At 47.1% G+C, this 24,089-nt stretch overlaps 1 protein-coding gene across 6 annotated transcripts in view; it reads right to left on the reverse strand.

The window, feature by feature from the left end:
* Nucleotides 1-24,089, reverse strand: part of LEKR1 (leucine, glutamate and lysine rich 1) — a 515,362-nt gene that overhangs the window by 190,023 nt on the left and 301,250 nt on the right. For all 6 annotated transcript variants that reach the window (XM_029615748.1, XM_029615750.1, XM_029615751.1 and 3 more), the window contains one exon: nucleotides 1,427-1,508. In XM_029615748.1, the coding sequence (XP_029471608.1) occupies nucleotides 1,427-1,508 (82 nt within the window). The remainder of the gene's footprint in view (nucleotides 1-1,426; nucleotides 1,509-24,089) is intronic.

The following is a 24,089-nucleotide window of genomic DNA, read 5'->3' on the forward strand; positions in this document are numbered from 1 at the left end:
ATGGAACAGCACAGCCACATCTTTTCTAACCTGGCTCGATGCCCCTTAGGGGTCATTTGTTCACAGTTGGTACATGTGTCCACATCATGGGTAGGGCACAAACAGAATACACAAACCTGGTGAGGGTCTGTGATAGACGTTGTCCGAGGACAGTCAAGGCACCTACGAAAACCCATCACCATCATTGCCATCGCAAATTTAGGCCACAGCACAGTCAGTGACCATCGGGCCTAAACACTGGAACCGTCGGTAACTGACCGAAAGTCGAGGTAAAGCTTACCTTATGGTCGTGGGTATTGACGGTGGACAGGGGGACCCCGGATGGGGTGAAAAAATTTGAAAATTCGAAAAACAATCCCTGAAGAAAATTCCTGTCAGGAATCTGTGAGAGAGCTCCTCACTCCGCGTGGCTAAAGCTGCGCGGAAAAAAAGAGACTGAAGGGGGACCCCTGCTGGATGCAGAGTTTGTGGCTTGCTGGGCATACTCAGTGGTGCCAGTCAAAGTTCTAGAAACTTTGACAAAAGTTTTCCGTGATTGGGCTCCATCCTGATGATGTTACCCATATGTGAGGACTACCATCCTGCTTGTCCTGTGAGAAAAAAAAAATCATAGGCAAAATCACCAATCCCCACCTCCAAACGTGCCCTGGAAGCCCCATGGGAGGTAGTGACGTTCTTAATTCATCCAGATGGGCTGAATACCACGTGTCAATAGCTCTGACAGCTACCAGCACTTAGTATTCAGTTATTCATTTCACTCCAGGGTGAAGCAGCCCATCGCTGTTCAGAACTCAGTACTGAATAGACAATGGTTGCTTCCTGTCAGTAAATTCTGAATGGAGATGGGCTACTTCACCTCGAGTGAAGTGAATAATTGATTACTAAGTATCGATAGCTGTCAGAGCCTCTCCTTTTCTTGCTGGGCTTCAACAGGGTTTAGGAGTGGGGTGGGAGGCTTTGGAGTGAGGGTGTGGGAGGTTGATTTGGCCAATGATTCATTTTTTGGTATGGGGTTGAAGGGGTGTGGATTAGGTGTTCATACACTACATTTTTTATATATACTGGAGGGTGCAGAGGGGGAGGGAATTGGGCGCGAGGCTTGCTATATTATTTTTTGTTATCTTACTATCCTTAGGAAGGCAAATGTTCCAATAAGATTTAGCTGGATAACTTATCTGTCTAGTGCTGAATATCAGTGCTAGCCAGATAAACTTAAGCCAGATCCCCAGAATACCCCTGCATTGCTTCTTTCTTATCCAGTCAAATCTTCAGGTAATGATTAACTGGTTAAAATTTGACCATTCAAGGCAAGGCACGAAATTTAAACCTTGGGTTTGTCTGGCTGACTCTGGGAGTTAGCTGGAGAAACCCCTTTGAATATTGACCCACAAATTATCATTACATAGAGGAAAAGAAAATACCTTACATGTACATTTCCTTGTAATACTCCATTTCTGCTGCTGCTTTCTGAAAATTTAATCCAACATTTTCTATCTGACTTTGTAAATCTGGAATGAGAAAACAGATTGTCAATGCATAGGTTTGTAAATATACATTTTACTTTATTGCTATTAAATTCTATTAATAGCATTACTATCTAAAGCAGGATCCAAACCTATATGTCAGTGCCTATCTTGTACAAAGAAGATTTATGTGCTGGAAAAAGTCTCAAATAACTTAAATCCTATCTATATGAGGGCATTTACAGTGGTTCGGGCTTGAATCAGGCTCTGAGGTATCAGCTTTAGACCAAGTATATGTATATACCCAATCCTTCACAGGTTCAAATCTCAGCAAATGTAACGAAAACTTTCATCTTGCCAAGGTACATAAAAGGGTGCCAACAGTACATAAGAATTATGCAGCCTGTTTGCAAAGCATACTGGGATTTCATATGTGGCACAATGTACATACAAATTATTATTGTAATATATTATCACCATTTCTGGATCAGTAAATGGTCATTTCTTGCAGCTTGTTTATTGTTCAGGTCTAATGTTGCTAGTGGAATGCAAGAGCGATTGTTTCTTTAGGATAAAACCTTTTGAATTCAATATTCTAAGAAAGATGGATGGCACTGGAAAGACAGCCTTTTCACTCCTTAGATAACTGGGTCAGTAATATTATATTGCTGACAGTGTCAAAAGATGATCAGAAATAAAGAAGGACAAGCAACAAAGTTTGTTCTTTTTTTAAATCTAAACAGAAGTCATCAAGCAAATCTGCTAACATAGTTTCAGTATTAAAACATTTCTTGAACCTGGACTGAGAGATCTAAACCACCTAACTCTTCTATAAACTGCTGTAGCTGATTTAAAAACACTTTTTCAGTGATTTTCCCAAAAACGTTGTTAGAAACCAGCCTATAGTTACTTAAAACAGTTGCGTACACTAAGAGCTAGGCTGAGATCACCAACTCATTTCACCTAAGCCACCAAACTGCTTTCATATGGTAACAACTTATGTTTACCACTGACATGAACCATATTTGAACTAGTGACTTGGAAATGTACGGGTCTCAGTGTTTTTTGAAGAAATAGTCAGTGGGGTTAAATTTATTACAGGAAAGACTAAAATATGCAGAAAATAAGCAAAACAAAAATTCAACAAAGCAAGTGGCTTGGATGGCAGGGCTCCTTTACTGCTGCTGCTGGTTGCTGACTGCCTTATAAAAATTATCTTGTATTTTAAAGACCTTTCCCTCCATGGATATACTTAGCTAAAAAAAAAGCGACAACTCACGTCTTACCCACAGAAAAAAAAAGAAACAATGCAAGCTGTGTTCTGAGGAATAATTACTGGGGAAGTGGTCACTAGAATTCAGCTCCATGATTAATCATCACCTTCCCAAATACATTCAAGACTCAGCCCTTACAAATGGAACCCTGAAGCAGACAAACTCCATTCTAGCTACTGGATATAGGTAAGTTTACAAACCGTTTTTCATACTCTCATCAACAAAAAACTTGTGGTCCTGTAATTAATTTAGTTCATACTTTACTTCATAATGAAACGTAAGGTTTGTGTCGGTCACACTGTTGTGTGTCAGTGGCCACCAGATGGTACAAAATGCTGCGGCGAGGTTACTCACCAACACCAACACCAACAAAAGAGCCCACATCACTCCAATTCTGCTCTACCTCCACTGGCTTCCCATAAAAGCTAGAATCACCTTCAAGACATTATCAATGATCCACAAGGATATTATGGGCAGCGCCCACTTAAATCTTACCTCGCAACTCCGCCTTCACACATCAAAAAGACCTATCAGATATAATTATAAAGGTTCTTTATATGCTCCTCCGATTAAAACTTCGCTAGCTAAAAGGGCACTCTCCACAGCCGGACCCACCCTTTGGAACTCATTACCGCCTGATCTGCGACTTGAAACCTGCCATCTAACATTCAAGAAAAACCTAAAAACGTGGCTCTTCCGGCAAGCCTACCCGGAATCGCAGGAACACTTCGACTCCGATCAAAGAGCAAAATAGCTCAATACAAAGCCCAATACCGACCTTTTACCTATCATTTATTCATGTTATTTGACAATATTATTGTCATATATTGTATATATCTATCACATCTAATTTTTAATATTTATTGATTTTCGTTCTTTTGTTCAATATGTGGATTGTTTAATGTAAAGCCGCACATTACCTGTTCAATACTATATCTATTGTTTAATGTAACGCCTTACGGCGAAAGTTTTGTTCTTTGGAAACCGTCTTGATTTGATTTGTATATCGAGAAAGTCGGTATATAAAAACCCTAAATAAATAAATAAATAAATAAATAAATAAATAAATGGTGCCCTGAACAGTGGAAGGTGCACTGTGTAAAGACCATATAGTCTGTCTCAAAGTCCTGTCTCTCAGGTACCCACACATAAGTTCTCACACACACAGACACACAAGCTCTTCTCTTACTTGGTTAATATAGTAAAAGAATATTTATTTTTTCCACTTTTCAAAATGTACATGAACCAGACAATGCCAGGTACTTTTCGCTAATATACTTTGAAAAGCCCTCTCTCTCACACACAGGAAAAGAGAGAGAGAGTGAGAGACTAGACTGTATGAAATCAATGTGACATGCTGTATATATAACCACCATAAAAGGGTACACTTTCAACTCGGGCAGGTTGGGGGGGGGGGTGCTTTTACACACACAGTCAGAGGAATTAAATGTATGTATATATATATATATATATATATATACACAGAGAGAGAGAGAGAGAGAGAGAGAGAACATAGATAGATAGATAGCATTGACTCTATACTGTTTCTCTCTCTCTCCTTGTATGATAAAAACATTTTCCGTTAGGGCCCTAACGTATTTTAATGAATGGCCTGGTTAATTTGTTAATACATTAAAAGAATAGTTATCTTTTTCCACTTTGGTTTGGTTTTGAAAATTTACATCAGCTGTGAACCAGACAAATCAAGCAATGCTGGGTACGTTTTGCTAATACACTCTGAATTTGAATTTATTACAATTTATAGTCCACCCTCATCACAAGCACACAGCATATGAAGCAGATTGCAAGAGTAAAAACATCATAAATTGTTCAAACATAAAATCAAAGTATAATATGAAAAAGGCATAACTTAAACTTTTTATGCTTACATATCAAGCCGAATAATCGGATGGTACCTTGAGCAGGTCATTGGAGACCTTGGTAACGGTTCTTCCATGAAAAGTAGAGGGCAAGATCCAGACTGAAGCAGATCATGAATATCTTTAGATGCGAGGTTTATGACTTCATAAACACTTATCATACAGAAAGGGAAAACTCTTCAGAAAGTAAAGACTAAAAGGTGAATTTTAAAAGCCTGGTATATGCCAAAACTGGGAGATATGCGCAGAAGTCGAGCTGGTGCGTGCCAAGCAGATTTTAAAAAGCCGCCGGTATCTCCCGCTATGCATACAAATAAAACGTTCCAAAAAAGGGGTCAGGGGCGTGAGCGTGGTCTGGGCGGGCCTTGGTCGTTCCTGAATTTCAACTTGAAATTAGCACAGAAATAAAGTCCCCTGCTGCATGGAGAACATGCAAGTTGTAAAACAAAAATAGCACATAAATAAAGTCCCCTGCCGCGTAACTTTACTTTTGCTATGGAGAACATGCAAGTTGTAAAACAAAAAATATATTTATTTATTTTATTTAAAAGCATTTATTACCCGCCTTCTTACGTTCAGAACGGGATACATTAGGAACACACATAATATGTCAACAAGCTAATGAAAGAAACTGTTAAGTGCATCAACAAAATGGGTAAAGCCAAACATCATATAGCATGGACACACATGGAAATTACAGGCATACAATAACGTCACTTTTAAGTAGTTAAGACATTATGAATAATATCGAACATAGGATAGCTTGAGCAATAGGGATCGCAGGGAAAATTTACAGGTAATTCAGGAAGCTAAAGGAACTTCAGAAGGGAGTAGCGTAGGGGAGAATAGATTTCACTTCATGTTGGGAAAGCGTTTTTGAAGGGGTGGGTCTTTAATGCTTTTTTAATGAAAGCTCTTTCGTGGAGGCACCTCACTTCTAGGGGGATTCATCATTCCACGAGATTTATAGAGTAAAAGGTGGTGTTACTTCCAGCGCTACTGCCAGCGATGATGTCTAAAACATTATCGCCCGCAGCGGTACAGGAAAAAACATTTCCCTAACCCCGCCCAAACCTCGCCCTAACCCCTCTCCTTTCCCTCATTTAAATTTTACCGCCACAATGCTGTAATTATCGCATGCAGTAGAGCGTTATCGCAAATCAAATAATGTGGCTTGTTGAAAAAATTGCAAGCCGTATTATTTGATTAGAAGTTAGCTACAACTCTTCAGTTGTAATTAAATTCCCCTGGGAGCCTTGGAACATTAATGCACGTCCTGAGGCTCTACCTTAATGGAGCCAATAGTCCCGAGTAAGCCAGCCCCAAAAGTAGATACAAGCCCCAAGGGTCTGCACAGACTCCCTCCCCCCGCTGCTCTTGGAGATGGCTGTTGTGTAAAGTAAAAAGCAAAGTCACTCTGTAGCCTTGGTACAAGCCCCACCTCGACCCCAAATTCCTCCTCTTCACTAAAAGCATCCAGCCCGCACCACCCTTCTCTAAAAAGAAGTCCTGGTGGTCCAGTGCATCCCCCAACCCTCCCCCTCTTTCTCAGTAAAGAATCCCTGGTGATACTGTGGCCCCCCAGCTCACTCCCCAGAACCACCCTTACTCACCTAGAAGTTTCCGGTGGTATAGTGTGGGCCCAAAGCATCGCTTGGGCTCTGTGCCCGACAGCAGCCATTTTTCAAAATGGCACAAACCGGCCTTTCCCCTATCACTAACGGGCCAATACAGTACAGTGCACTTCGACGGAGCGCACTGTTAGCCGGCATTTAGACGTGCGTTTTCGACGCGCTAGCTTTACCCCTTATTCAGTAAGGGTAATAGCGCATCCAAAACGCGCGTCTGACCCCCCCGAACCTAATAACGCCCGCAACATGCAAATGAATGTTGATGGCCCTATTAGGTATTCCCGCGTGATTCAGTAAGTAAAATGTGCAGCCAAGCCGCACATTTTACATCTCCAGGTCCATTTTACTTCTCCAGGTACTGGGAAAGTGCACAGAAAAGCAGTAAAAACTATCATGGCGATATTAAGTCGGAGGTCCCGAAAGTTTAAAAAAGTATAAAAAAAAAAAAGATTTGAAATAGGCCCGCGGCTCAAAAACCAGATGCTTAATTTTGCCGGCGTCTGGTTTCCGAACCCGTGGCTGTCAGCGGGCTCGAGAACCGATGCCGGCAAAATTGAGCGTCAGCTGTCAAACCCGCTGACAGCCGCTGTTTCCTGTCCGAAAAGAGGCGCTAGGGACGCGCTAGTGTCCCTAAGCGCCTCTTTTTACCGCCGGGCCTAATTTAAATAAATTGTTTTACTGTATCGCATGCACAGGAGCGTGGCCTGTGCGCGCGTTGGGAGAGCGGTTGCTTGCCCCCTCTCCCGCGTTTTTTACTGTATCGGCCTGTAAGAAAGGAAAGGAAAGAAAAGGTATCAAGTCCTTAGTCCCATAGAATCAGAAACAGAGAAAAAAACAGGAAAGGAAAATCCCACACACAAATTTCAAACTATACAGTGCAAAAATTCCTCAAGAATAATACAGACAAAAAACAAACAGAAAGCGCAGTTGCTTACCTATAACAGTAGGACAGCAGGATGTTAGTCCTCACGTGCGGATGACATCATCCAATGGAGCCCGGCATGGAAAACTTTTGTCAAAGTTTCTAGAAAATTTGGCTTGCAGACTGAGCATGCCCAGCCTGCTGCTACACCTGCGTCCACGCGAGGTCCCCCTTCAGTCTCATAATATAGCAAAAAATACAAGCGAGGAAAAAATAACACAACAAACCGAAGGTGAACCCAACATCGTGGGGAGGCGGGCGGGATTCTAACATCCTGCTGTCCTAGGAGAACACCTGTTACAGGTAAGCAACTGTGCTTTCTCCTAGGATAAGCAGGATGGTAGTCCTCACATGTGGATGCTTACAGAGCTCCAGTCTGCCCCATTCAACCAGGGAGACCCACAGAAGCCAAACAAGGTGCCAACGGGCACAACACAACTGCGGCACTGTAGGAAAACAGGGGGCGGTCTGGTCCCACAAAGAGCATGATCAGAGACAGTTGGATTCAGGACTGGCCAAAAGCGCTGTCCTGATGACTATCCCTGTCAAGGCAGTAGTGAGCAGCGAATGTGTGGAGAGAACTCCAGGTTGCGGCTCTGCAAATTTCAGCAACAGGGACCACAAGCAGGTGAGCCACTGATACCGCTATAGCCTGCACAGAGTGAACTTTCACCCTGCTAGCCAGCTGCAAGCCTGCCTGCTCATAGCAGAAGGCAATTCAATCCGCTAGCCAGTTTGACAAGGTTTGTTTCCCCACCGCTGCTCCCAGGCTATTGGGGTCAAGCGACACGAAAAGCTGGAAGGACTGTCTATGGGCTGCTGTATGATCCAAACAGAAAGCAAGTGCCTGCTTGCAGTTCAGGGTGTGGAGAGCACGTTCCCCTGGGTGGGAATGAGGCCTTAGGAATAAGGTGGTTGAAGTGGAAAGCAGTCACCACCTTAGACAGAAATTTGGGATACGTACACAGCACCACTCGATCATGGAAGAATTTCGTATAGGGAGAGTACGTAACCAGGGCCTGGATCTCACTGACTCTGCGAGTGGAAGTGATCGCCACCAGGAACATAGTTTCCAGGTGAGGAACTTCAGGTCACAGGACTTAAGAGGCTCGAACTTCTGCCGCATCAGCCTCGCCAGGACAACATTGAGATCTCATGGGGTTGCCAGAGGTCAAAGCGGGGGCTTTAGTTGAACGAGGCCCTGCATGAAGCGTCCGACAAGAGGCTGGACCAAAACGGGCACACCAGCACCACCGTGGTGGAAGGTGCTGAGTGCACCGAGGTGCACGGGGACCAAGCTGGTTTGGAGGCCAGACTCGGACAGGTGCTAGAGGTAATCCAGCAGGCGGGGGAGCGGACAGAAGGGGTCCAGTCCATGGCCACTGCACCGGATGGAGAAAGGCTTCCACCAAGCTGTAAGACTTCCGGGTGGAAGGTTCCTGGGACTCAATCAAGACCCTGAAAAAATGCCATCCGAGAGCTGCAAAGGCTGAAGGATCATGCGCTCAACATCCATGCCGTGAGGGCCAGAGCCCGGAGGTTCAGGTGGCGCAGGGTGCCCCGGTTCCGCGATATGAGGTTGGGAGCCATCCCCAGCAGGACAGGTGCGCTCGCTGACAGGTCCTGGAGAAGAGGGAACCACATTTGCCTTGGCCAGGTGGGTGCCACTAGGATCATGGTCCCCCCCCCCCCCCCCCGTCTTCTTGCAGTTTCATCAGAGTTCTCGAGAGGAGCAGAACAGGGGGTTACGTGTACAAAGACCTTGCCCCCAGTGAAGAGAGAAGGCAACACAGGCCGGATGGCCCTTCCCTGGAATCAGGGAGCAGAATCTGCTCACCTTATGATTGCAGGGAGAAGCAAACAAGTCCATGTCCGGCCTACCCCAGCAGCGGAACAAGTTGGCTGCCACCGCAGGGCTCAGGGACCACTCATGGGGCTGGAAGGACTGATTGAGGCGGTCTGCCAGTGTGTTTAGGTGACCCGGCAGGTAGGTGGCCAGTAGCTACATCCCTCTGGAAAGGGCCCAATCCCAGACCTGTACTGCCTCCTGGCAAGAGGAGGAACGAGCCAGTGCCGCCCTGCTTGTTGATGTACCACATCGCCACCTGATTGTCCGTTCTGATGAGGATGACCTTGGAGGACAGCCTGTCCTGGAAGGCCCCAAGGCGTACCAGATCATCTGAAGCTCCAGAAAGTGTTGCGAACGAGGGTGGTTAGTGAGGAGAGGGCGACTGCCCGGTCCTTGGGCAGGAAAGCCTTTGCTTGTGCTATGTCCAACCTGGCACCTATGAAGTCTAGCTGCAGAGATGCGACTTGGGGAAGTTAATGATTAATCCCAACGTCTGCAGGGTCTGAACCATCAGAGCCAGCACTTGCAAGGCCCCGGAGCGAGTACCGATTAGCCAATCATTCAGGTATGGAAAAACATGGACCGAACGACATCTGAGGTAGGCAGCAACCACCGCCAAGCATTTGGTGAAGACGCGTGGGGTTGATGCCAGCCCAAAGGGCAGCACTTTGTACTGAAAATGTGCTGTCCGCACCAGGAAGCAGAGGTACTTCCTGTGGTTGGGGATAATTGCAATATGGGCGTAAACCTCCTTTAATTTGAGGGAGCAAAGCTGGTCTCCTCTTCAGAGGAGTGGGATCAGCATGCCTAGAGAAACCATTTTGAATTTTTCTCTTACGAGAAACCTGTTTAACGCCCTGAAGTCGAGAATGGGGCACAAGCCGCTGTTCTTTTTCGGAATGAGGAAGAACCTAGAGTAGAAGCCGTGGCCCTGCTGTTCGTGGGGGACCTGTTCTACTGTGCACGCTGCTAGAAGGGCGGAAAGTTCCGATTGAAGGACAACCTGATGGGCGGGTGAACCCCATGATGAACAGGGGGGAGTGGTCTCTGGGAGCCTGCTGAAGTGATTGCTTCCCAATGGCAGGCAAAGCAAAGTAGCCTACTACTGACTGGGGGATCAACCGCCAGAGGAATCGGCGTCTGGCTCGTGGCCCCTTGCCGCCAGTCAAAAAGCTTGTAGATGGGGCCTGCTGGGGGGCTGGTTGGGTTCTTGGAACCCACTGCTGCTGGCCGCGACCACTGGAACTGGTCCGAGGCGAGCAAGCATAGCCAGCTGGAGGATAGTATTTCCTTGGCCGGTAAAAAGGCTTGCAAGAGCCCAGCCTGGAGGTCTTCCTGGCAGAGGAAGGGCCTTCTGAGGGGCTGAAGGAGAGTTGCTGAAGAGTATCATGCTGATCTTTCAGCTGCTCCATGACCTCCTTCATCTTGTCCCCAAACAGGATCTTGCCTGTACAGGGGAGATCTGCGAGCCTGTCTTGAATTTCTGGCTGGAGTCCTGAGGCTTGGAGCCAAGCCAGCCGTCTGGCGCCAACACCTCCAGCCGCCAGGTGGGCTGCAGTTTTGAACATGTCATAGGTGGACCTCACCTAGTGCTTACCCGCTTCAAGGCCCAGCGTGGCAATGGCTGCAAGAGATTCCTGCTGCTGCTGGGGAAGGCCTTCCGCAAAGTCTTGGACTTCTTTCCATAGACTGCGGCTGTATTGGGTCATATACAACTGGCAGGCCGCAACGCGGGCCACCAGCATGGCCCCTTGAAACATTTTCCTCCCTATGCCATCGAGTTTCCTGTGGACGCACCCTGAGGGGTGGAAGCGTGCGTCCAAGAACTTCTAGCTTTCTTCAGGCCAGACTCCACAACCGCCAACAGGTGGGGGAGGTGCCGCTGTTCAAAGCCCATAACCTACTGTATCAAATAGGTGGCATCAGCCTTCCTGTTGACCAGGGACACCGACACTGGGTGTTCCCACATACGGAGGAGGAGCTCCTTAAAGATGTCATGGATAGGCACTGCCACGATTTCCTTGCATCTTATGACGGGTATCCTCCTCCAACAGGAGCTGGAAGGGGATGGCCTCTGCCATTGCCCTTACAAAGCTTGCAAATGACAGGTCTTCGGGTGGAGATCGATGTCGCTCCTCCAGCGGAGAAGGCTCTGAGAAGGGGTCGTCAGAGAGCTCCGAGGATGAGTCTGAAGAGTCATCACCCCACAGGTCAAAAGGAACCTCCTCCTCACTGGGGCCCAGGGTGGGGACCATGAGGGACAGCGGATCTGGGCCCCAAGGCACCGGAGGCCACGGGGGCACTGACGGCATCGATGGAACCCTCAGCATTGAGGGGGCATTGACCGCGGTAAGCTGGGGGAACCGGCGGCAGCCAAGGGAACTGCAGGCAAGAGTGCCCAGTCCCCGAGGCTTCATCCTCCTTGGAGGGCCCGAGTGATCAGGACTGATGGAGGGGGACAAGGCGTCGTCGGTGCACCCTCGGGTTCTTGAGGTGGCACGGTGCCCTGCATCGTAGTCAGTGAGGAACGCCTTGGACTACTGGGGACACCGGAGGATGGGGCCAGTGCCGCTTCAATGGTGGCTCGGCAGCCACCGATGCCGCTCCAGAACCGGAACCGTGCCGAGATGGTGACCGGTGTCGATACTTCCTGGACTTCCATCGCTCGGCCCGGTCTTTCTTCAGCACCGAGGATGACGATGATGCCAAGGTCTGCGGGAGGGGAGAGACCACCAAGAATCGATCTCCCTCTCCCCGATCCTTAGGGGTGCTGGATAGTGGGATCTCCAGGGGAAGAGACGGAGACAATTCCCCGTGATCCTTGGGCATCGATGACACTGAAGCAGGAGTGGAAGATTTCAGAGTCTCGAAGAGCTTCTCCATTTTTCTAGGTGCACTTGACGCCCTATGGGTGTTATTTGGTCACACAAACAGTACCCGTGGACATCGTGCGAGGCCTCCAGGCAGAGGTTACAGACCTCGTGCGGATCCATGATGGACATGGTCCGCGGGCACTGGGGGCACCGACGAAAACCTGACGACACCATTGAAAAAAGAGGCCGGTGCACGGTTCATGGCCGACGGGCACCACGCTGCAAGGGCCAGGAATCGACTTCGAAGAATGACAAAAAAGACTGAAAACAAGGGTACCTACCAGAATGGAGGGATACCAACCGCAAAAGGGGACCCGGCGCAGAAAAAACACTCGAAAAAGTTGATTACAATTTCAAGGAGTTGGAGCTCCACCACTGCGAGGCTACTGCACCGTGGAAAAGAAGGAGGACCTCGCATGGACGCGCGGATAGCAGCAGGCTGGGCATGCTCAGTCTGCCAGTCAAAGTTTCTAGAACCTTTGACAAACGTTTTCTGTGCCGGGCTCCATTGGATGATGTCACCCACATGTGAGGACTACCATCCTGCTTGTCCTACGAGAATAGGACTAAGCTATGGAATGGTTGTTTTTAATCCAAACCTTCCCTTATATGCCCTAAAAGGAGAAAAGGAAGGGGCTGTCATCCCTCTTATTCTAAGAAGTTCCACTTTTTGTAATCCTAAATGGAATTTGAAAAGCTGAATAAAATCCACATAAAAAATATTTCCATTTTTCTTAGAAAACTGGGAATGGAAAAAACAGTGTATAAGGCGGGTGGAGGAGTAGAAAGTAATTCTTTGTAAGTGCTAAACAAATTATTTTCTATTTTAGAAACTTAATATTGCACAGAGAAATGTGTGTGATACTCTCCACTTTAGAAAGATATTTTTAGGAAGATGATTGAATTATGAACATATATGAAAGATGCATAAATGGATGGTAGCCAGGGTTGAAGCCCTGATGATTGGCACTATTGCTCACAAGTTTCAAACTTGTGGTAAGTCCATCCCATTTTTGTGTCAAGAACTTGAGATGAAACCACATGTGTATCAAGGATTGCAGACTGCTTGTCTGCAAGCAATTATTGGAAAGCTCTTTCACAACTGTCTAATATTGTATGAAGAAAAAGAGACCCAGCATCAAGTTGCTTCTCAAACCTTAATGAAAGAGAGACTAGGCTATGTAAGATACTTATACTCTTTTGAAGATGCTGTCCTTGAGCTCAAGAGATCAGTAAGGATGACTGAAATGAATGCACCATCTGATGTACTGGATATAAGTCACCCTGTTGTGTCTGTCTGTGGCTATCAGATGGTGCCCTGAACAGTGGAACATGCACTGTACAGAGACAATATGTTATATCTGCAAAGCCCTATCTTTCAAGCACACACCCAAGCTCTCTCGCTCTCACACATATACAAACACATACAAGTTTTTATCTTAATTTGTTAATACATTACAAGAATATTTATCTTTTCCACTTTTGTTTGGTTTTGAAAATGGACATCAATTTTAAACCAGACAACCCGAGCTATAATGGGTACATTTTGCTAATATGCTCTGTCTGCAAAGCCCTGTCTCTCAGGCTCTCACACACACACAAATATACACATGCTCCCAAACACACATACACAGGCTACCACACATATATACACACATAATAAGGCTCAACACCCACAGTTTTCCACTTACATACATATATACATTCACATACACAGAGAATCTTCTTTAGGTAACAGCAGACCCCTTCTTCTGCCTCTGTGGAATGGCATCTCCTTTTTTGGCTGTCACAGGATGGGAACTGCCATTGCCATGCTGCAGACCTTTTCCTCTGGTGTCAGGCAGCCCTGATTGTGTGAGTCTGGTTAAAAGAAAGAAAACTGAGAGCAAGACTAACTGATCAGTTCTCTTAATGGAGGACAGTAAATAGTGTAGTGTCCCAGGGATCTGTTCTGGAACCGGTGCTTTTGCGCCACCTGAATCTTCCTCTGTAACAATCGCTATTTAGCGCTCTCTGAGATTGGGCAATGAGAGATATCTAATATAATGTCAATATAGTTTATAAAGAGGTTCCCTAAGTGTCTATATGCTTTCTATTAATGACTTAACAAAATAATGTAATATTTATTGTTTTCACTTTTTTTCACTTTCAAAATTTATAGCTGTTATGGACCAGACAACCCAAGCAACACCAGGCAGTTTTCACTAGTATTGTAATAAGTATGAGAAATCCTTGATTTGGAAATCAATTCATGAACTGAGTATGGGGAGAATAAAGCAAATGTAATTCATACTCTAAAACAATATTCAAAGCAGCCCCTATGAAGAAGAATCTGTTTGGAGGTGTATGTGCAGATCTAGAACTTCTCCCTCTTGAGAAAGATGTTAAAGTCTCCTACACCTCAAATAATTCAGTGGCCCTTAAACTTCTTTAAAATTAATTTTACTCTTCCTGAGGCAACCATGAAGGAACTGAAAAATAGTTAAATTGAACTTAATGCTGGGAACAAATTTTATGGAAACAAAAAAGGGTACAGTCAGATTTAAATTTTATGGAAAAGTAGGGCGGAAAAGTGTGAAAGCACTATAAGTCAGTTTGTTTGCACAATTTTAAAATAGTACAATTTTTGCCCTAAAGTTGCACTAAATGCACTAGGAAGGCATTTTGATGTGGACCCAAAACACTTAGGAGTAGATTTTTAAAGAAGCGCGCACACATGGAAGTGCCAATTTTATATCATGCATGCGCCAGCATGTTATAAAATCCAGGGGCTGCACACACATGTATGCCGGATTTTATAATCCACGCGCGCGCATGTGCATAGTGAATTATGCAATCTCCACGCAGCGTCGCATCCCAACCTTCCCCAGTTCCCTACCCTCTACCCTAATCTCCCTTCCCCTCTCCTCCCCAACCCTTAAGTCCTACGTTTTTCCTTTTTTACTTCGAACTTACTTCAAGGCCCGACTTGAAGTAAACTGCGCGCTGGCCAGCGCGCAAGGCTCCAAGACAGCAATGAATGGCGCTGTCCTGGCCCGCTCCCAATCTGCCCCTCCCAGCCCCCAGGACTGCCCCTTCAAAGAGGCCCAGCAGTTCTGCACATAATAGGGGTTATGCGCGTGGCTGTGCCTTCCGCGCACTGCGCGCATTTTCAAAGGGGCCCAGCCACGCATGTATCCCTCATTTTTAATGTGCACAAGTTTTTGAAAATCTACCCTTTAGGAAATACAATCCAGCAGCTGTTTATGATGAGCAGAAAATGTATTATCTAAAACTTAAAGAATGCAGAAAGCAGGTTTTCCAGAAGTACAGATGACACAGAATTAGGTAGATATGGGGAGAAAATAATCTGATTCTGAGATCTTCTCACTGGCAAACTCTTTATTTCAAATTGTTCTTGCCTACTGAAAAATTTTATCTACTTTCATTTTTTTGACAATTTTTAAACAAAAGAGACTCATAACATCATATCCATCATTAGCAACTCAGAACAAAACTAGACACATTTAGAAGTAACTGGAGACAATTTTAGATGAAAAGCAGAGTTGCTTACCTGTAACAGGTGTTCTCCCAGGACAGCAGGATGTTCGTTTCTAGAACTTTGACTAGCACACTGAGCATGCCCAGCTTGCTACTAACCCTTTGGCCACACGGGGTCCTCCTTCAGTCTCATTTTACAGCAAAAAGCACAAGCAAAAAAAATAAAATAAGAAAACGTAATCGAACCCAACTCTGCGGGGTGGCGGGCTGGTTTCGTGAGGACTAACATACTGCTGTCCTGGGAGAATACCTGCTACAGGTAAGTAACTCTTCTTTCTCCCAGGACAAGCAGGATGGTAGTCCTCACTGATGGGTGAATAGCAAGCAACAGGCTGCCTTGGAACATAGCGGGCCAACCAGCACCCAAAAATGCACAATAGGCACAACAACGGAGATGCTGTTGGCAACAAAGGGGCTGCCTGAAATTCACAGTGGACCCTAGGTAGGAAGAGTTGGGTTCTTACACTGGAAACAAATTTCGTAGGACAGATTGGCCAAAGATGCTGTCCTGTTGACCAACCTTATCTAGACAGTAATGGGCTGCAAAAGTGTGGAGAGAGCTCCACGTTGCGGCCCTGCAGATTTCAGCAATAGGTACTGAACGAAAGTGTGCTACTGACGTTGCCATGGCCCTGACTGCGTGCGCTTTCACTCATCCCTCAAGTGGAAGGCCTGCTTGCTGGTAGCAGAAAGCAATACAGTCTGCTAACCAATTAGGTAAGGTCTGTTTGCCCACCTCAACTCCAAGTCTGTTTTTGTCAAAGGAAGCAAATAGCTGGGTGGACTGCCTGTGGGCTGTGGTGCAGTCCAAGTAAAAGGCGAGCGCACGCTTACAGTCCAAGGTATGCAAACCCCGCTCACCTGGTTGAGTGTGAGGCCTTGGAAAGAAAGTGAGCAACACAATGGACTGATTTAAGTGGAAGTCAGTTACCACCTTAGGCAAGAACTTAGGGAGAGTGCGCAGTACCACCCGGTCATGGAGGAATCTTGTGTAGGGAGGATAGGTCACCAGGGCCTGCAGCTCACTGACCCTGCGAGCGGATGTAATCGCCACTAGGAAAATAATTTTCCAAGTGAGGTGTCTGAATTTGCAGGAGTGCAGGGGCTCAAACGGAGGACGCATGAGCCGTGCTAGCACTACGTTGAGGTCCCAGGTTACAACCGGTGGACGTAGTGGAGTCTTAAGCTGCAGCAAGCCTCTCATGAAGCGCCCTACAAGGGGTTGCGCCAATATCGGGTTGTCCCACTACACCTCGATGGTAAGCAGAGATGGCACTCAGCTGTACTCAGATGGAAGAAGCCTGGAGGCCAGAGATAGTCTAGGAGTCTCAGCGTGGGGCAAGAGAAGGAATCAAAGCCCTTCTCTGTGCACCACAAGAAGAATCTCTTCCATTTAGACTGATAACACTTGCACGTAGAAGGCTTTCGCAAACTTACCAGGACTTGCGAGCCATTAGTAGAAAGGTCAAGGGGTTGTAGTATCAACATCCAGGCTGTCAGGGACAGGATCTGGAGGTTCAGGTGGCGCAATTTGCCATGGTTCTGTGTAATGAGGTTGGGTGCCATACCAGGCGACAGAGAGGTCGCAAAGAATGGAAAACCAGATTTGGCGTGGCCAACAGGGGGCTATGAGTATCATTGAGTCTTGGACCTTTTGTAGCTTCACGAGAGTCTTGCTTATTAGCGGAATTGGAGGGAACATATATAGCAGGGCTGTGTTCCAGGGGTGGGTGAAGGCATCCATGGTTGGTGCTCTTTGGTCCCTTATAGGGAGCAGAACCGTTCCACTTTGCGGTTCTGTTTGGGTGCACAGAGGTCGATGTCCGGCTGACCTCACCGGTGGAAGATTCAGCTCGCAACAGGGAGATCCAAAGACCACTCATGGGACTGGAAAGTCCAGCTGAGGCGGTCCGCGACTACATTCTGTGTACCTGCCAGATAAGTAGCTCGCAGTAGTATGGAATGCGACAGGGTTCAGGCCCAAATCTGCGCCGCCTCTTGGCAGAGCAAATAAGAGCCCATGCCCCCCTGTTTGTTCAGGTACCACATTGCTACTTGGTTGTCTGATTGAACTGGAGTGACGTGCAACGTTGACGCCATATGACCTAGCAATGTGAGTAGCAGATGAGCAGAGGCTGTTTGCCGGCTGCGGATCGAGCTGGCTAGGTTGGACAGTGTAGTTGTGCGTTCGTTGGGGAGGAACGCCCTGGCCATGGTGGTGTCTAAGTCCGATCCGATAAAGGACAGCTCATGCGACGGAGTCAGGTGAGATTTTGGGTAATTTAACAGAAAGCACAGTGACTGGAGAAGCCTTATAGCGAGGTGGAGGGAGTGGCGGACTCCTTCTCTGAATGGGCTTCTGAGGAGTCAGTCGTCCAGGTACGGGAAGACATGGACACCTGTGTGGCGTAACTGTGTTGCCACGACTGCCAGGCACTTGGTGAATACTTTGGGCGCCAAGGCGAGGCTGAATGGTAGTACCCTGTACTGAAAGTGCCGGCGTCCCAGTACAAATCACAAGTATTTGTGATGAGGAGGAAAGATTGCAATATGGGCATAAGCATCTTGTAGATCCAGAGAGCAGAGCCAATTCCCCTGTTGTAGGAGTAGAAGAATGGTGCCCAAGGACACCATTCTGAACTGTTCTTTGTGGAGGAACCTGTTTAACACCCGAAGGTTGAGGATAGGTCGAAGGCCGCCGGTCTTTTTTGGGATTACAAAATACCAGGATTAGAACCCTCTTCCCCGCTGAGTCCAGGGAACCTGTTCTATGGCTCTGGCACACAGAAGGGCTGAGAGCTCTGTCTCGAGAAGTACTGTGTGATTGTCCAGGCTCCACACCGGGATGGGCAGGGAGTCCAACGGCATAGTTGAAAAATTTAGGCGGTAACCGTGGGTTATGATGGATAATATCCATCAGTTGGTGGTAATTGGGTGCCAATTGGCGGCGAAGTGGCAGAGGTGGCCTCCCACTGGTAAGCTGGGTTGTGGGTTCGGGAGGGGGGTGACTGCTGCTCTCTGGATAGGCGTCAAATCCAGCTGCAGGTCCAGCTTGGGGAACTGGCTGCACTCTAGGAGTCCTCTGTTGATGAGTTTGGGCTCTCTGAGGGGGCCAAGCTGTCCGAGCCCGGGATGCAGGAGGGTTGGACCTATGAGGCCTGTAAAATTGTTTCCTAGTGTCCCTACGTGGGCCCCTATGGGCTCCGGAAGGGGCATTTAAGATGGTAGTAGATAGCTGACACAGGGTTTCATGATGATCCTTAAGCTGGGCCACTGCATCCTGGATCTTGTCTCCAAACAGATTTTCTCCTGTACAGGGGAGATCAGCTAATATTTCCTGAACCTCTGGGCGTAGGTCCGAGGCTTTGAGCCAGGCCCAGTGTCTGGCACTAATTCTGGCTGCGGAGACTCTGGACGCTGTCTCGAAAGAGTCATAGGCTGCTCTGACCTCATGCTTCCCGCCTCCAATCCTCTCTGGAGGATGGATGCTAAGCCCTCTTGGAATTGCTGTGGTAGGTTTTCTGAGAATTCCTGGACTTGCTTCCAGAGATTCCTGTTATATTGGGTCATGTAGAGTTGGTACACTGCTCTGCGAGCAATTAACATCAACCCTTGAAATACACTGCGCGCCCTAATGCATCCAACGCTTTCTGTTCCTTTCCAGGAGGGGCAGAGGAGTGTGGGCAGGATCTTTTGGCCTTTGGCTGTTTCCACAACCACAGAATGGTGGGGCAATTGGCTCTTTTGAAACCCCGGAGCTTGTTATACCAGGTACGTGGCATCGGTCTTTCTATTGACTGGAGGCACAGTACCTGGGTGTTCCCAGAGGCGGTGTAAGAGGTTGAGAAGAACTTCGTGCACTGTAATTGCCATTACCTCATTTCAAGCATCTACAAATTGTAAAACCTCCAATATTTTGTGCCGAGCATCCTCCTCCATTACAAGTTGGAATGGAATAGTTTCAGACATCTCCTTGACAAAACTGGCAAAGGAGAGGTCCTCCAGAGGGGAATGATGCCTTTCTTCTGGGGGTGAAGGCTCCGATAGACGTTCCTCAGAAGCTTGTGAGGAGTGGTCAGAGGATGCATTGTCCCATGGATCATAGGGAGTCTCCCCTTCACCAACCGGACCTCCAGATGGAGGGAAAACACAAAACCTGAGAGGGCGGGAAGGCGGCACCGATGGATGGTGAGGTGGCATTGAGGCAGGCGGCACCGACTTCGAAGGAGGCGGTGCTGGCACCGAGGGCACCAAGGCTAGTGAGGTGTGCCGAGGCACCAGTAGACCTGATGGCCCTGGAATAGGTTCTGGCATTGGCGGGTCCCATGCAGGGACTGAGCCAGGGGCCACATCTTCCTCCTCCGAAGAACCTGGAATTGGAATCGGGATCGGGGGAGACATCGGTGGTTGACTCTGTGCCAGCAGGTCCAATGAAGCGGGTTAAGTCGGTAGGGTACCCTTGAGGGTGTCCAAGCACTTGAGGAGCAGTGCCAACATCGAGGGTGCCAGTGCCGGTATGGGGGCCGGTGTCGGTGGCGATTGGGCATTCAGCACTGCCTGTTGGAACAATCGGTCCAATTCCTCCCTAAAGGCTGGCGTGGATAACACTGCGCCTGGGGTAGGAGGCAGGCTAGGCATTACCGGAGCCTCCACAGGAGTCTGTGAAGGCTCGGTACCCCGGCACCGATATCAGTGGGGAACGTTTCAGGGTCCCTGGTCCAGAGGAGGTTGGGGGCTCCTCTCCTCGGGCCCCCTTCGCGAGGTTCGGTCAAGGCCAATGCCATTGCGGTGTCGGTGCCGGCACTGGACGGGGATGCACGTCGGTGCTGGTGACGATGTTTTGCACAGTGCTCGGCCCGGTCTTTCTCCGGCACCGAGGACAATGAAACAGAGGTTTTGGAATGGGTCGACGTCAGTGACGGATGGTCACCTGCTCCACGGTCTTTCTGGCAGGGCGACAACAGAGAGGGGTCTGAGGTAGTTGGACCTCCTCAACTCGGCGCGCCCTGCACTAGGGTTGATGGAGCAGAGTGTTTTGAGGCAAACAAATGCTCCATCTTTTCCAGTCGGACACGCCGGCCTTTGGGGGTCATTTGCGCGCAACTTAGAAACATAGAAACATAGAAATGACGGCAGAAGAAGACCAAACGGCCCATCCAGTCTGCCCAGCAAGCTTCACACATTTTTTCTCATACTTATCTGTTTCTCTTAGCTCTTTGGTTCTATTTCCCTTCCACCCCCACCATTAATGTAGAGAGCAGTGATGGAGCTGCATCCAAGTGAAATATCAAGCTTGATTAGTTTGGGGTAGTAACCGCCGCAATAAGCAAGCTACACCCATGCTTATTTGTTTTACCCAGACTATGTTATTCAGCCCTTATTGGTTGTTTTTCTTCTCCTCTGCCGTTGAAGCAGGGAGCTATGCTGGATATGCGTGAAGTATCAGTTTTTCTTCTCCCCTGCCGTTGAAGCAGAGAGCTATGCTGGTTATGCGTGAAGTATCAGTTTTTTTTTAATATAGTATTACAATTTCAGGAGTGAAAATTTGGTCTCTTATTTTCCCCCTGGCTAAAAGACTGAATATGCATCACATTATTGGCAATATTACTGGTTTTTCCATTAAATATCCAAAATTGGTTGTTTGGGTGGACTTTAATATTCATTTTGACGACCCTCAGTCAGGTATTACACAGCAATTTATGACCTCTGATGGCTACTGATTTAATACCAGTGTTTAGAGTGCAACCCTTTGTGATGGTACATACTGGATATTATAGCTTCTGATTATCAGGCCGATTCAGTAAAGTCCGCCACTCACCTGTGCGCGCGATATAGTATTCAAATGAGGCCCGGCGGTAGAAACAGACAAAAGGAGGTGCTAGGGACACTACCACGTCCCTAGCGCCTCCTTTTTGACAGGAGCGGCGGCTGTCAGAGGGTTTGACAGCAAAATGCTCAACTTTGCCGGCGTCGGTTCTCGAGCCCGCTGACAGCCACGGGCTCGGAAACTGGTCGCCGGCAAAATTGAGCATCCGGGCCTCGACCCGACAGCCGCTGGCCGACTTCAATTTTTTTTTTTTTAACTTTTCTTTACTCTTCGGGACCTCCGACTTAATATCGCCATGATATTAAGTCGGAGGATGCACAGAAAAGCAGTTTTTACTGCTTTTCTGTGCATTTTCCCGGTGCCGGAAGAAATTAGCGCCTACCTTTGGGTAGGCGCTAATTTCTGAAAGTAAAATTTATTTATTTAAGAACTTTTATATACCGGCATTTGAGTGGACATCATGCCGGTTTACATTTAAAACATAAAGGTTGAAAGTACATTATAACAGGGCATGAAGTAATGGGAGGGGGAGTGCAAAACAGAGCTAGAGAAGAAGGATAGATAAACTATAACGTAAAACAAGATAAATTGGAGCAACATTATGGAGTACAGGGTAACATTAGTGCAAAAAGCAAATTAAAATATCAACAACAGTCAAATATGTACAAAAACTCAAGTGCCAGGAGCAGTTGAGACTGATGGTGGGGGATTGGGGATTAAGGGGGGGGGGGGGGAGTTAGTCCGGGAACGCTTGTCTAAAATGTGCGGCTTGGCTGCACATTTTACTTTCTGAATCGCGCGCGGATACCTAATAAGGCCATCAACATGCATTTGCATGTTGAGGGCGCTATTAAGTTCGGTGGGTTGGATGCGCATTTTCCGCCCCTTACTGAATAAGGGGTAAGGGAAAACGCGCGTCCAATGGCAGGTTAACAGTGCGCTCCGGAGCGCACTGTACTGTATCGGCCTGCAAGTGACTGAGGATACTAGTATAGCAGATTAAAAAAAAAAAAAAAAAAAAAGGGTCAGACCAAGGATTGTGATGCTTTCAGATGGAGTAGATTAAAGGGTAATGCAAGACAAATTATAGTGCAGAAGGTGGCAAAGCCAGTAGTGTGAATCCTGTTTTTAAGGCATGCTGGGAAGGTATAATGAAAGAATGTTATTTGTATAATTGATCAATTAGTTGATTAATTGAATGAAATACTCATTGGTATTTATGATCAGGTAGGGCTAAGAAGGTGGTGAATAGGTGATGGACAAATTATGCCTTGTGGTATTTTACAGAATTAGTTGAATTAAGGAAATACTTTTGTAAAGCAGAGAGAAAATGGTGGAAGAAAAAAAGTGTTTGAGGACATTGTTAATGTACAGAAAATGTCTGAAATTTATTTAAAAAAAAAAAAATGAAGAATTCTTTAAAATAAGGCCTTAGCTTTGTTTCATGTAGTGAAGGGATTGCTGAAAAGGCCAAAGCTTTCTAGGAATAAATGTTCCCAACTGTACTAATGTAGCTCCTTACTTTCATGATAAAATTCAATTGCTGAGATCTCAGATACCACCTCAGTTGGGAGGAGGTGAATGATGTAGGTACTTGTGCAGTTTCATGAATTTCTGGAAGAACACAGTAGTCTGATGAAACCAGTATGGCTTCACTTCTGAAAACATGGTACTGATGCTGTTGGTATAATTGTTATCGTACAATAGGGATTTTAGATGCAAACTGACATTTTGTCTTTGTACACAATTTCACATTTCTTGTTAGTTGCTAAGCTGCAAGCATTAGGTATTGGTGGAGGAGTGCTGAACTGGTTAAATCATTTTCCCGTTGATAGCAGGGCTGAATTAGCCTTGCTGTCATGGGAACTGCCAATCAGGGCCCAGGAGGCGGAGCTTTAACAAGCAGAGATTAAAGCTTTAAGTCTCTGCGGCTGCGCGTATGTTCCTGAGCCGGAAAGTAACAGATTCTTCTCAGTCTGTTTTTTTCCGGGCGCGGGAGCGCACGCGGAGCTTGTTTCTCCTCTCTACTTTCTTCACAAAATGTCTAACACCCCTTCGGGTTTCAAACCATGTCCATGCGGTAAGGTCATGTCTGTAACTGACGGACATGACCGCTGTTACCGCTGCTTGGGACCGAATCACAGTCAGGCGGATTGTAAATTTTGTTAACAGATGTCGCCTCGGGCCCAGCGTCATTGGGCATATAAAATGAGGGACCTCCATTCCCCTTCCGAACGCACTCGTCCCCCGGCCCTTCTAAATGAATGGGCCCAACAAAAAGAAGAGCCTTGTCTTGGGACCCTCAGGCCTCCAGGACTGGAGGTAAGGAACGACAAGTTCCGGAGGTACGCGACAGCACCAGGATGCCCCCGGACAACCTGCTGTGCAAGGACATCCTCGGGGCCCCAATAAAATTAAAAAAAAAAAAAAAAAGTGCGCCCACACAAGCCTTGACGCCGTCAACCGACCAAGTAGAGTCCACAACAGCGCCGACAACTACCCATAAGGAGGCAGCACACCAACAGCCTCAGGCGGCACATCCGGCACCGAAGCCAAGAAACCCGACGCCGAAGACAGGGCACCTGGCGCCGAAGGAAGTGCACAGAGCGCCAAGGACGACGCCAGGTACAGCGCAGATGATTCCAAGTACAGCACAAACATCATCCCAGAATAAACATTTAAAAAGAAGACATTCATCTTCAAGTCGTTCCGCCTCCATTGTCTCAGCACCTAGTCACGACCGTATGTCCCCATCCTCAAAGGGAAGGACTCATGAGACTAATAAATGTTCAAGATGGGACATTGCTCAGCATCATGGATCATCATCATC

This window comes from Rhinatrema bivittatum, chromosome 9 (assembly GCF_901001135.1).
Source record: "Rhinatrema bivittatum chromosome 9, aRhiBiv1.1, whole genome shotgun sequence".
NCBI lineage: Eukaryota > Metazoa > Chordata > Amphibia > Gymnophiona > Rhinatrematidae > Rhinatrema > Rhinatrema bivittatum.